This window comes from Raphanus sativus, unplaced genomic scaffold, assembly GCF_000801105.2.
Source record: "Raphanus sativus cultivar WK10039 unplaced genomic scaffold, ASM80110v3 Scaffold0271, whole genome shotgun sequence".
Taxonomy (NCBI): Eukaryota; Viridiplantae; Streptophyta; class Magnoliopsida; order Brassicales; family Brassicaceae; genus Raphanus; species Raphanus sativus.
The window spans coordinates 1-13,865 of NW_026615591.1; the positions used below are offsets into that span (position 1 = coordinate 1).

At 40.0% G+C, this 13,865-nt stretch overlaps 2 protein-coding genes across 2 annotated transcripts; one reads left to right on the plus strand and one right to left on the minus strand.

Moving 5' to 3' along the window:
* The first annotated feature begins 3,685 nt into the window (after positions 1-3,685).
* LOC130501733 (5-methyltetrahydropteroyltriglutamate--homocysteine methyltransferase 1) lies at positions 3,686-8,012 on the plus strand. Its single transcript, XM_056996565.1, has 11 exons — positions 3,686-3,824; positions 4,422-4,788; positions 4,876-4,963; positions 5,308-5,435; positions 5,524-5,915; positions 5,999-6,162; positions 6,262-6,342; positions 6,432-6,598; positions 6,678-6,783; positions 6,869-7,119; positions 7,211-8,012. Exons 2-11 carry the CDS (start codon positions 4,439-4,441, stop codon positions 7,779-7,781), a joined length of 2,298 nt encoding a protein of 765 aa, XP_056852545.1. The 5' UTR covers positions 3,686-3,824; positions 4,422-4,438; the 3' UTR covers positions 7,782-8,012.
* A 5,269-nt stretch (positions 8,013-13,281) lies between these two features.
* On the minus strand, positions 13,282-13,840 carry LOC108846346 (auxin-responsive protein SAUR21). Its single transcript, XM_018619580.2, has one exon. The coding sequence runs from the start codon at positions 13,706-13,708 to the stop codon at positions 13,430-13,432; it is 279 nt and encodes a 92-aa protein (XP_018475082.1). The 5' UTR covers positions 13,709-13,840; the 3' UTR covers positions 13,282-13,429.
* Positions 13,841-13,865: the final 25 nt, after the last annotated feature.

Genomic DNA, 13,865 nt, shown 5'->3' on the forward strand with positions numbered 1-13,865 from the left:
TCAGGATGCATATGCAATTTTCTTGCTTACTTGAAGTCTCATCTCATGTAATTTAACCGACGTTCAACTTATTGGCTGTGATTGACATTACTCATAACAAATTAGCGCAGATACAAATCATTAATTAATCTATAGTTTTTAGGGACAATGAGTGAAATATCCTTAAGGGAGAGTCAAATTGGTCATTGTCCATGATTGTACATAATCCAAAAAGAAGTAATTTTTTGGTACTGTGCGGACGAAATGCCCCTTCTTTATTTAATACAGCAGACTGTAGAAAAGTGTGTATCAGACTGCAGAAAAACGTGTGTCAGACTGCAGAGATAGACAGCGGGACAGACGATAAACTGTTGGATAAAGCAGCAAAACCAAATCGAGATTACGTTCTCGATAAAATATTTTATAGCAGCTAATATGTTGTGTTATATATCAATATAATATAATTACGGTTAACTTTGTTATTACAACAGCGTGTAACTCTAAATATTAGCACGTACACATTATTTTAGCTGAAAACTAATTTTTAGTCAAATTAATTAGTGTAATGTTAACCTCTAAGTATAGTAGTAGATATATCATCTAACATTATGGAATAATTATCAAAAGATGTATATATAAAATAGTATTAGACGCTAACAATACATGTTACTAAGTAACAAATCGTTTAACGGATAACAACCAACTTATTATGTAATTTTTTTTTTAAACTTATTATGTAACTTATTAATTCACAGACATGTATCAATCCGTTTGTGAGCTAATAAACCAAGTATCACTTAAACAAATCATGTATCAGTTAACGTAAAAACTTTTGTAACATCATTTTAAACAGTTATGAATTTTTCGATATCAAACTAGTGTCAGATACTCAAACATGTAAGAAATCATTTATCATATAAAACTTGTATCAGATAACAAATATGATAGTTATGAATTCTTTGGTGTCAAACTGTGTCAGATAAAACAATTATGAATTCTAAGGTATCAAACTATGTGTCAGATACCAAAACATATAAGAAATTCATTTATCATACAAAATTTGTATCAGATAACAAAATAATATATCAGATAACAACTTATTAATCAACACCATATATCATTCCATTTGTCAGCTAACCAAACTAAATATAAAAAATGTACAAGCTCACAAGTTATTTATTCAATTATTTATCTACACAAACTATATATCAATGAATATCAAGTCTCTTGTAATATCATATAAACCAATTATCATTATTTGGTATCATATAATATATCAGCTAACAATACATGTACCAGTAACAAATCGGTTAACGGATAACAACCAATTTATCATATAATTTATTAATTCACAGATATGTATCAATCTGTTTGTGAGCTACTTTATCATGTAACTTATTACGTTATATTTTATTATAATACATTAAACAAATCAATAACATAATAATACACTATATAATTCAGTATCATTTACCAAAATTAATCCACTATGAATTTAACTATTAAGGTTGTTACACATTTTGTTAGCGAGTTAACAGACTGTATTACATGTTATGCATTATGTTAACGTTGAATACTACTTATTAATATGTTACAAATTATGTTATCGAGATAATCAGATATAACTGACCGAAGTTAATAAAATAGATGAAAAAATTTATAATCAGAAGTAATCAGATATTTGAAACCATGAATTTGGTTTGTAAGTGATGAGAGATGAAAGAAAAAAAAAAGAAGATGTAGAAAAAAAAAATGATCAAAAATAAAAAGAAAAAATAAAAGAAAACTAAAAAAAACAAGAATTATCCAATGGATAGAAGAATGCAACTGACACACACTTGACACACAACAGAGAAACTGCAGACTTAAGAGAGTAGCCTGCAGGGGCAAAATAGTCATCCAAAAAAGATTATGTGATAAATGATATGTTGCAAATTAAGGAGCTGGTTAGGTGCAATCTCACCAATTTCTCTAGTTTTTATCCATATTGTGTCAAACTACTCTGCAGTAAGCATCTCTTTTTCTTCAGTAAGCATTTGGTTGACGTTGATTAAGGAAGAATCAGCACTTTGTTGACTGAATTGTCGGTTTGGAGCAGCATTACCATCTTCAACAATTTATTATTTTACAACTCGAAATACACACCTTCACAGTTTCCGACACTAGAGAATGGAACACAAAAAGTCCAAACTAGATCTTGAACTTGAAATATACTCACAAGTCATAAGTCCCGCTTAAGAGCTTACAATATATCTTATTAATAAAGTAGTGTATGTGCTGTGGTTAGACTTCCATAAACTTTGAACTACATGATAAAATTAAGGACCAATGATTGGTATGCCAAAAACCATACTATTAATCCCACTATGCATAGATCTTTAGACTACTATGGACTTTGAGTCCTTCGAATGTTCTAACGCAAGGTTGAGAAACAGTGAAGTTGTTAAGATGCCTAATACAAAGTTTATTTTTGTAATCGTCAAAGTTTTTTTTTTGCGTATCATTGATTTAACGTCACAAAAACATAGAAAATAAAAAAGTAACATATAATCAAGGGAAGCGATGAGGATAATATAAGTTAAGAATCAATGTTTGGTGGCCAAATCATCAGCAAACAACAAGATGAAAAGCACTCATCAGTCATCACTTTGTTTATGAATCTTAAACAAGAACATATATATTGTGGGGGCATAATCCCCTTTTCTTTACCTACTATATTCAGCCAACATATAATTTTCTCGGCCTAGTCTATAAAAACATTTTATTTCAAAAAAGTACATAAAAACATAAATACATAAGTATGACTAAGAAATATATTAGTATTTTCTAAATGGAATGTTAAATGAAAAATAATATAAATTCTATGTTTTAGTAGTCAAATTATGGGATTTTTTTGGATTAAAAAAATCAGCTTCAACCCTCCACATGGTTTTCAAAACGCTGACGAGCACGAGCAGGGCTCAATGTCGATACTCTTCGCTGACACTAAACGCCGTCGTATTCAGCAGAAACTTCACTGTGAAATGTGAATCCTCACCAACCTCAGTGGGTCCCATGCCACCAACTCAGCGCTCCCACGTACACCACCAACTCCCCTTCACGTTTTAATTCTCTAATTTTTTTTTGAAAAAGGCTTAATTAATACATTTTGATCTCTATTATGTTTTAATTCTCGATTTAATCTCTTACTAAACATTTTAATTACGTTTAACTAATAGATTGACGTTTGCTAATAGAAACAACGATACAAATTTGAAGCTAAGATATTTCTGTTAATTAGTTAAGATATTATCTGAAAATTCGTTCTTAATGAACATATTTTTTTTTTTGAAAGATTGCTAAAAATATAATGAACCATATATTATTATACTGATCATCTTTTTAAATTTCAAGCCAACGATACATAACAAACAAATTTCTCGTAAATTAATTTTAAAACAATTATTATATTACATTATTTTTATTAAACACTGATTATTTTATTAAACATATATGTAATATTAGCAAAACAATATTATATGATTTACTTATTAGTATGATAGAATCGTATTTATTAGCGCTATACCCTCTGGCTCTCTATTCATACTTGTATTATATTCGGTAAGAAAATATATAATGGGAAAATAAACACACATAAATAGCCGTAAAAATAAATAAATAAATGATAATTGCCGAAAATATCAACCACCAGATCTAGACAATAATACACAGACCCCAACGATCTATCATTATTTGTGTTTTTTTTTTGCTATAAATAAACTCGCAAGCCCACTCTTCTTCCTCGCCTTCTCTTCTTCGTAGCCAACCCTTTTCTTCCTCTCTTCTCCCGATTCTTCCTCCGTGAGGTACGTCTCCGTGTTTCTCTACCTTCCCTACGTTCTCCCTTATTTAGCATCCCCCCCTTCGTTATTCATTTCGTGTTTCATCTCCACGTTGTTGTAAATACTACTTTTCTCGAGTGTGTGATTTGATTTGTATATTGTATCTGGTTCGATTTCTCCACGATCTGTTTGTTCGTAGTGTATATCTAAACGGTGAGAAAGCTCATCAGTTACAGATCTGAGTTTCTAGTGTTATTCGATTTTGTAGATCTGGTTTTGGATCTGATTCGAGATTTATTGAGAAATGATCGTTGTTATGAGCTTGTATGTGTTAGATCCGCTTTAGAACAATCTCGTAGTGACGAATGTTTGCATGTGATCTGATCTAAAAAAACTTTTTCAAATTCCACTTTGAAGTGTGACTCTTCTCGTTTATCTCAATCATATAATACGACAAAAAGCTGCTACACTTTTCGTTTTTTTTTTTTTTTGCGTTCACGTGAACTGTTACTGCTTTCTTGGAGTCAGAGCCTTAGCAATATTATTCAATATGAACAAATTAAATGATTATTTTATTTAACTTTTGAGATATTGATCTTGTTTTTTTTTGGTTTGATGCAGTTAAAAAAAAAACAAAAATGGCGTCTCACATTGTTGGATATCCTCGTATGGGCCCCAAGAGAGAACTCAAGTTCGCGTTGGAGTCATTCTGGGATAAGAAGACCACTGCTGAGGATCTTCAGAAGGTGTCTGCTGATATCAGGTCTGGTATCTGGAAGCAGATGTCTGAGGCTGGGACTAAGTACATCCCCAGCAACACCTTTGCTCACTACGATCAGGTGCTCGACACCACCGCTATGCTCGGTGCTGTTCCACCCAGATACGGTTACACCGGTGGTGAGATCGGGTTGGATGTTTACTTCTCCATGGCCAGAGGAAATGCCTCTGTTCCCGCCATGGAGATGACCAAGTGGTTTGACACCAACTAGTGAGTCTTGAACCTTGCAGCGACATTGTTAGTTGTACCTTTTTGTATAAAGTTGTGGACTAATGTAATGATGGTTTGTTGATGCAGCCACTACATCGTTCCTGAGTTGGGCCCTGAGGTTAACTTCTCTTACGCTTCTCACAAGGCCGTGAATGAGTACAAGGAGGCCAAAGCTGTACGTACCATTCTTCACTATTATGAAATTACTAGATTTACTATGCTTTAAGATTAATTGATTGGAGATAAATAGTAGGCTTTGGTTCTAGGATTTAGCATTCGTGCTTAGATTCATTGATTGGTGTTTCACGAATACTAATGTTTTAAGAATACACTCAGTTGCATGTTCACAAACCACACTTGCTTGATATAATCGTTGTTTGACTGTGGTTGTCTTTTGTACACCTAGGGTTGTTTCTTGTTCTTCTGCTAATTTTCTTTTGTACACTTAAAGTATGTTTCCTTTTCATCTGTTAGACTGCTATTTTAAAGATCTGACTTTATAACTTGATGTTTATGCAGCTTGGCGTTGACACCGTCCCCGTACTTGTTGGCCCTGTCTCTTACTTGTTGCTTTCCAAGGCTGCAAAGGGTGTAGAGAAGTCATTTGATCTTCTTTCTCTTCTCCCCAAAGTTCTCGCTGTCTACAAGTAAGAAATCAATTCTCTTTATCTTTCGTTCAGTTATGAATGATCCTCTGACACGCCACTGAATATTATGACTTTGATTTGTGTACAGGGAAGTGATCACCGAGCTTAAGGCAGCTGGTGCCACCTGGATTCAGCTTGATGAGCCTGTCCTTGTCATGGATCTTGAGGGCCACAAACTCCAGGCCTTTACTGGAGCCTATGCTGAACTTGAATCAACTCTATCTGGTTTGAATGTTCTTGTGGAGACATACTTCGCTGATATCCCTGCTGAAGCATACAAGACCCTTACTTCCTTGAAGGGTGTGACTGCCTATGGATTTGATTTGGTTCGTGGCACAAAGACTCTTGATTTGGTCAAGGCCGGTTTCCCTGAGGGAAAGTACCTCTTCGCTGGTGTTGTTGATGGAAGGAACATCTGGGCCAATGACTTTGCTGCGTCTCTTAGCACCTTGGAAGCACTTGAGGGTGTTGTTGGAAAGGGTAATACGCTCCCTCCAGAATCATCCACCCAACTATAATCAATTATTCAAATGTTGATCTATTATCTTTGTGCATTGATACAGATAAGCTTGTGGTCTCAACCTCCTGCTCTCTTCTCCACACCGCTGTCGATCTTATCAACGAGACTAAGCTTGACGATGAAATCAAGTCATGGATGGCCTTTGCTGCCCAGAAGGTCGTTGAAGTGAACGCATTGGCTAAGGCTTTGGCTGGTCACAAGGATGAGGTATTCTACACAGAAAGTTCATCCTCCTGCTTCTTTGAATAATTTCCACTCTAGATGATTTGGTATACACTTGAACTCTAATATTTTATTCTCTTTCAGGCTCTTTTCTCTGCCAACGCTGCTGCTTTGGCTTCAAGGAGATCTTCCCCAAGAGTCACCAACGAGGGTGTGCAGAAGGCTGTAAGTTTGACGTCAAACCTCAGCCATGTCAATGATTTATTTTCTTAATCGTTTACTGATCGAGATGGTTTCTGATTCTTGTATCTCAGGCTGCTGCTTTGAAGGGCTCTGACCACCGTCGTGCAACCAATGTTAGTGCTAGACTAGATGCTCAGCAGAAGAAGCTCAACCTCCCAATCCTTCCAACCACCACCATTGGGTCCTTCCCACAGACCGTAGAGCTCAGGAGAGTTCGCAGAGAGTACAAGGCAAAGAAGTTAGTCTTCTAAATTTGATCTCTGGTATTTCCTTAAATGGTATGATACTAATGGTTTCACTAATCTCTCTATTATTAGGGTGTCTGAGGAGGACTACGTTAAGGCCATGAAGGAAGAGATCAAGAAAGTTGTTGACCTCCAAGAGGAACTTGACATCGATGTTCTTGTCCACGGAGAGCCAGAGGTGAGCTTTTCCTTTTAAGTTTCTATGTTATTACCTTCGATGTCGAGAGCTGACAATGACGAGTCACCTTTCAACAATTTTGTAGAGAAACGACATGGTTGAGTACTTTGGTGAGCAATTGTCTGGATTCGCCTTCACTGCCAATGGATGGGTCCAATCTTACGGATCTCGCTGTGTGAAACCACCAGTTATCTACGGTGATGTGAGCCGTCCCAAGGCAATGACTGTTTTCTGGTCCGCAATGGCTCAGAGCATGACCTCTCGCCCAATGAAGGGTATGCTTACCGGCCCTGTCACCATTCTCAACTGGTCCTTTGTCAGGAACGACCAGCCCAGGTACATACAAATACCTTAGTCCGAAACGAACACATGTTACAAGAAAAAGAACGAAATCACTAAAAACATGTATTTTTAAAAAACTTTGTAGGCACGAAACCTGTTACCAGATTGCTTTGGCCATCAAGGACGAAGTCGAGGACCTTGAGAAAGGTGGAATCGGTGTCATTCAGATCGATGAGGCTGCACTCAGAGAAGGACTACCACTCAGGAAATCCGAGCACGCTTTCTACTTGGACTGGGCTGTTCACTCCTTCAGAATCACCAACTGTGGCGTCCAAGACAGTACCCAGATCCACACTCACATGTGCTACTCCCACTTCAACGACATCATACACTCCATCATCGACATGGACGCTGATGTCATCACCATCGAGAACTCCCGATCTGATGAGAAGCTTCTCTCCGTGTTCCGTGAGGGAGTGAAGTACGGTGCCGGTATTGGTCCAGGTGTCTATGACATCCACTCTCCAAGAATACCATCTTCTGAGGAAATCGCGGACAGAGTCAACAAGATGCTTGCTGTTCTTGAGCAGAACATCCTCTGGGTTAACCCTGACTGTGGTCTCAAGACCCGTAAGTACACAGAGGTCAAGCCTGCTTTGAAGAACATGGTTGATGCGGCTAAACTCATCCGCTCCCAGCTCGCCAGTGCCAAGTGAAGAGAAGCTTGAAAATGAGATGAATGATTTGAACAAGGAAACGAGTTCTTTTTATCTATAATGGTTGTGTTTTTGTTTGGTTTTATTACTTTCTAAAAATATTTTTGTTGAAGTTAGATTCGATGCATTTGCTGTAATGTTTGTTTTCTTTTTGTCTCCTTTATTTCTCTGATGGAATGTCTTTCTCTAAGTCTCTTGAAAAGAAATAAAAGAATGAATCTTATACAACTATCGGAACTCTTTCTAAATAAGTATTCGAAATTGAAGTACAAGTTTACAACTTCTCATTGATGTCCATTTTCAAAGTTTATGCTTGTGAGCATTTGTATTTTATGTCACAAGTATATGATTGTAGGCTTCAATGATTTCATTATACGTTAATGTTACAGTATATATAGTCATTACACAAGAGCTTAGGTTAGAGCTAATGACACTTATAACCTTAATAACATATCTCCTATACACCCCCTCAAGATGGAGGGACTTGTGTTATTCCAATCTTGTCCATGAGTTCTACAAACCGAATCCGTGTGAGAGGTTTGGTGAGAGCGTCGGCGAGCTGGTCTCTGGTAGACAAGTGAGTGACACGTAAAGCACCAGACTGGACGTTGTCTCTGACGAAGTGAAAGTCCAGAGCAATGTGTTTCATTCTCGAATGAAAGACCGGGTTCGCAGCAAGATATGTGGCACCTATATTGTCGCAGTAGATAACTGGGACATCCGTGAGAGTAATGCCAAGTTCAGACAGTAAGGAACATACCCAGCGAAGCTCAGAAGCCGTATCTGCGACAGCCCTATATTCCGCCTCAGTCGAGGAGCGCGCGACCCCCTTTTGCTTCTTGGATGACCAGGATATGGGGTTACCACCGAGATAGACAATGTTAGCCGTAGTGGAAAGGTAATCATCTGTGTCACCTGCCCAGTCGGCGTCCGAGAAAGCATGTAGCGTAGTAGGGGAGTCGGCTCGGATGAAGATACCATGAGCACACGTACCAACCAGATAACGTAAGATCCTTTTGACAGCTTGCCAGTGTATATCAGTCGGCTGGTGCATGAACTGAGATAACCGGTTGACCGCATATGCTATGTCTGGTCGCGTAAGAGAGAGATATTGAAGGCTGCCAAGGACTACTCTGTATTCACTAGAGTTGATAAGAGGCGTGCCCGACCGGAGAGACAGCTTCGGTGTTGGTGCCATTGGCGAAGAGACAGGCCGAGCGTCAAGCATGTTCGTGCGTTTAAGCAAGTCAAGAACATACTTCCGCTGCATCAGATGAAGACCCTTGGGAGTTCTTGTTGCCTCAATGCCGAGAAAATAACGCATCTCACCCAAGTCTTTGAGTGAGAACCGGTCTGCAAAGGTACTGAGAAAGTGCTGCAGCAAACTGTTATTATTTCCCGTGATCAGCATATCGTCGACATAAACAAGAACATAAAGAACATCAGGGCCATGTCGGTAGATAAATAGAGAGGCATCAGCAAGAGAGTTTTGAAATCCTTGAGTGAGAAGGAATGAGCGGAGTTCCAAGTACCAAGCTCGTGGAGCCTGCTTGAGACCATAAAGAGCTTTGCGAAGACGGCACACGTGGTGGGGGTGGTCTTGATCAACAAAGCCAGGCGGCTGACTCACATATACTTCATCAGCCAGCGTACCTTGAAGAAAGGCATTGTTGACGTCAATTTGACGGAGAGGCCAACCTTTTGTAACCGCACGATGAAGCACCGTTCGAACAGTGGTGGACTTGATAACCGGACTAAAGGTCTCCGTAAAGTCATGTCCATACTGCTGGTGGAACCCTTTCGCAACCAAACGAGCTTTGTACCTGTCAATATCACCGTTAGGAAGATACTTTATAGTAAATACCCATTTACAGCCAACAATATTTTGACTTGGATCAGGTGGTACAAGCTCAGAGGTGCCGTTCCGCATTTGCGCATTGATCTCATCACACATTGCTTTGCGCCAGTTCGGATCTTTCAATGCCTCAGCCACGGTTTTTGGGATATAAGGTTTTAGTGGGGTAGTTGTGGCGGTAAGGGAGAGTTTTGGTTTGGGTTTAGTGATGTTATTCTTGGAGCGGGTACGCATCGGGTGATTGTTGGGTTGTGTTGTGATAGAGGAAGAGGGGTTTTGTTGTGAGGGTTGAGGTGCCGGAGCTGGTGGTGGTACAGGGTTTGTGTTTGGGTTTGTTTCTGGGTTTATAGTAGTTGGCGGGGCTTGCGGCTGAGGCAAAGGAGATGGCAGTGGCGAAGGCGCTGGCGAGTGATGCGTTGCGGGCGCAGGAGAGAGCGGGGGCTCTGGTTGTTGTGGCGGGTGAAGACCTGAGCACGGGGGTACTGTCGGAGTTGTCGTGAGTGGCCGAGTCGGGACAATCGTCGTGGTTCCTGCATCACTTCGCTGCTCTGGTTCTGCCTCGATCACCACTCTTGGTGAAGGAAGAGAAAACGGAAACTTGGTCTCATTGAACGTGACATGGCGAGACGTGTAGATGTGACCAGTCGCACGATGTAGACAGAGATATGCACTCTGTGTTAAGGAGTAACCAATGAACACACAAGCAGCAGAACGGTTTTCCAGCTTATGATGAGTGTATGGACGAAGCCACGGGTAACACTCACAGCCATAGATTCGCAGTTTTAAGTAGTTAGGAGCCTGACCAAACAACTTCGCATACGGAGATTCATTGCCGAGCACTGGAGTGATCATTCTGTTAATGAGGTACACAGCAGTGGTGAAAGCATAACTCCAATAGGATTTAGGCATAGAGGCTTGACCGAGCAGTGTGAGGCCTGTTTCCACTATATGTCGGTGCTTGCGCTCAGAGATCCCGTTGTGCTCGGGTGTATGAGGTGGTGTGGTCAGGTGTGTGATCCCATTCTCAGCAAGGAACTTCCGTAAGGCAATGAACTCACCCCCATTGTCTGAATAGAGCGTCCCAATCTTCGTCTTGAACTTGTTCTCAACCAAACTCTTGAACACAATAAAGGTCTCGCGAACTTGCGACTTGAGCTTTAGTGGGTACATCCACGTGTATCGCGTGAAGAGATCAACAATAACCAAGTAGTACTTGTACCCATCAACAGAAAGAACCGGTGAAGACCAGACATCGGTATAAAGATACTCAAGAGGGTGGTTTGAGACAATAGTGTTTGAGTAAAAAGGGAGCTTATGGCTTTTATTGATAGAACAGTCCGAACAGGACAAATGTTTTGGAGAAGACAATGATATGGGTAAAGAGAATTTCGAAACAACTGATTTTAAAACTGCAAAGGCTGGGTGACCGAGTCTTGAGTGCCAGGAACCAAGGTCTGTCTTGGACGTAGGTGTCGTGTAGAAGGACGATGGAGATGCAGTACCGACCGGCCACTCATACAACTCATTTCTAGTTCGGCCTTGGAGCAACTGGACCCCCGTGCTGAGATCCTTCACCTGAAAGTGTGCAGGAAAGAATTCAACAGAAACCTTATTAGTGTTGCACATCCGATAAACAGAAATAAGGTTCTTATGAACATTAGGCACACATAAAACATCACGTAAAGCAAGAGTACGAGATGGAGTGGGGAGCAAGGCAGAGCCCGTATGAGAAATCTGCATACCAGTACCATCAGCAATCGTCACTTCCTCACCGCCTGTATAAGGCTGATGTAAGGCGAGGTTGTTCAGGTCCGAAGTCAAATGATGTGTTGCGCCACTATCGAGGAGCCAGTTGTTGGCGTTATACATCTGAGCAGCTGCCACATTGGCTCTTGGCTGCCACGGAGGAATGGAAGAGACTGACGACTGATTAGAGCCACCGTAAGTCCCTTGGAGCTGAAGCTGTGAGCAGCGGCGAGCACTGTGACCATGTACGCCACAAATTTGACACCTCCCGAGGTAAGGACGAGGCGAGTACTGTTGGTGTGGAGTGGTGGGCTGGCGGTTCCAATTAGTGTTGTTGCCACGATGGTTGGAACGACCATGGTTCCTGTTATTGTGGTTATGGCCACGAAACTGAGCTGCATTCGCCGTTGCTGGAAGAGAGGGCGCGACCTCGGTCTTGGTCGCGAGTTTCAGCTCGTGATTAATGAGCTTTTCATGCACTTCGGTCAGCGATGGAGTCGTGTCCCTCCCTTCAATCTGATCAGTCACCGTCTTGTAGTCGTCAGGGAGGCCAGCAATCACGAACTCAATCATATCTTCTGGATCGAGTGGCTTGCCTAGCAAGGCAAGTTGGTCAAAGCGAGTCGTAAGACCCTGGAGATAATCCTCGATGGACTTGGAACCCTTAGTCCATTGCTTGAGCTGATGACGTAGTTGGAGAATATGACCGCGAGTCGGTTTCGCGTAAAGGGAGGTGAGAGTACTCCAGACATCAGCTGCGGTGGTGGTGGTCGCTAAGAGCGATTGAACAGATGCAGAGATCGCGCCGAGCAGTGCGCTATAGATTAACTTATCTTGGCGCTTCCACAACACGAACTCGTCATTGGCTGTGACAATACCGTCTTGTGTCACAGTGGCGGATGGGATCTGAGTCGATCCATCAACGTAGCCGGCAAGGTCGTAGCCGTCGAGAAGGGAGTGAACTTGACGGCTCCACATGATGAAGTTTGTGGGCGTCAGTTTGGTAACGTTATTCATGTTGACATGAAGCAACGTCTTTGTGTTGGAGAGGGGAATGGTCTCAACCGTTCGTGTTGGAGAAGCCATGAAAAGGGAATGGAGGTTTTTGAAGAAGTGAAGAGGGTGAAAGGAGAAGAAGAAGATGACGGCAGGGGAGAAAAATAATAATTAGGTTTTAGGTATCGTTATTAGCTCTGATACCATATATGATTGTAGGCTTCAATGATTTCATTATACGTTAATGTTACAGTATATATAGTCATTCCACAAGAGCTTAGGTTAGAGCTAATGACACTTATAACCTTAATAACATATCTCCTATAACAAGCTTCGCCAGATCCATTGAACTATGAAGTGACATCAACTCTACTTCATAACAAACTGGGATATTCTGGGATATTTACCTTCTGAAGCCACTTCTTTATCCTTGTGTTCTGGACACCATCCTCGTTGGCTCTCAACTTGTTGTTCTTGATTGCAGCAACGGTTTCCAGCATTATTTTCCCATCTAAAAAATTCAGTGTAAGAAACGACTTTAAACATCATAACAAAACATTTTCTTCCTCCAGAAGAGAATCTTTGGCAGATCACTTACTGTGTAGTTATTCATCTTCGTCTGGCAATCAGGGGAAGTTTTAATTCATTTGCCTTGTTCTAGATGTTTATGATGAAACTTTTCATAGTCAGAGTATCATCACTTCTTATTTTCATTCCACAGCCTATTCAAAACATAGTCAGGATCTCAAACTAGTGCTGATCTCTATTTATTAAGATGCGTGAAATAAACTCAGCCAGGCTTGTTTGGGCTTAAACCATCTGACTACTGATTATGGGAGTAGTATTAGTAGATTTTATGACTTTTAGATTTTAATTTTGTATTTTTTTATTAAAAATATAAAAAAAGCTAATGTAGAAGTCCATTTAAATTCCCTAAAAATAATTATGAAATTAAATTTGTATTAACATGAATCATGTTGTGTCTATTTCATAAAATTGGTATCCTATATTTACAAGGAACAAAATCTATCTCTAATTTGAAGAATAATCATCACTTAAGCTGAGAAGTAACATTGATGAAAGTATCTTCAGGACAAGGGATCGTTAAGCCACCCATTGGATGATCGAACCCAAATTCTTCTTCAGATTTGCTCAAAAGAGCTTGAAAGTAAGGCTGGCTCAAGTATGAGATTGGCACCACATATCTCTTCTTCTGGCTCTCTCCTACGTACACCATTAGAAACCCCTTTGGTGCCGCCAAGGTTGCCCTTTTGCTTGTTGTTGCTCCAAGAATCTTCTTTGCACCCAATAGATTTCTTACGAAAGCCATTTCTAGTTTCTTTCTCTGAAAGTTCGAATCCTTTTGTGAAGCTTCTGAAAATGTATGAAATGATTCAAGATTTCAAGTTATTGGAATATTGCTTGTTTGTTGGTTGATGATATAGAAAGAGTAATATTATGGGTATATATAGAAAGATCATGAATGA

Bases quoted from the DNA above. Each gene is read 5' to 3' on its own strand.
- LOC130501733 (XM_056996565.1), top strand. From the start codon at position 4,439: ATGGCGTCTCACATTGTTGGATATCCTCGTATGGGCCCCAAGAGAGAA. The intron at 5,436-5,523 runs GTAAGAAATCAA...ATTTGTGTACAG, and splicing joins AAAGTTCTCGCTGTCTACAA to GGAAGTGATCACCGAGCTTA. The intron at 6,343-6,431 runs GTAAGTTTGACG...CTTGTATCTCAG, and splicing joins ACGAGGGTGTGCAGAAGGCT to GCTGCTGCTTTGAAGGGCTC.
- LOC108846346 (XM_018619580.2), bottom strand. From the start codon at position 13,708: ATGGCTTTCGTAAGAAATCTATTGGGTGCAAAGAAGATTCTTGGAGCA.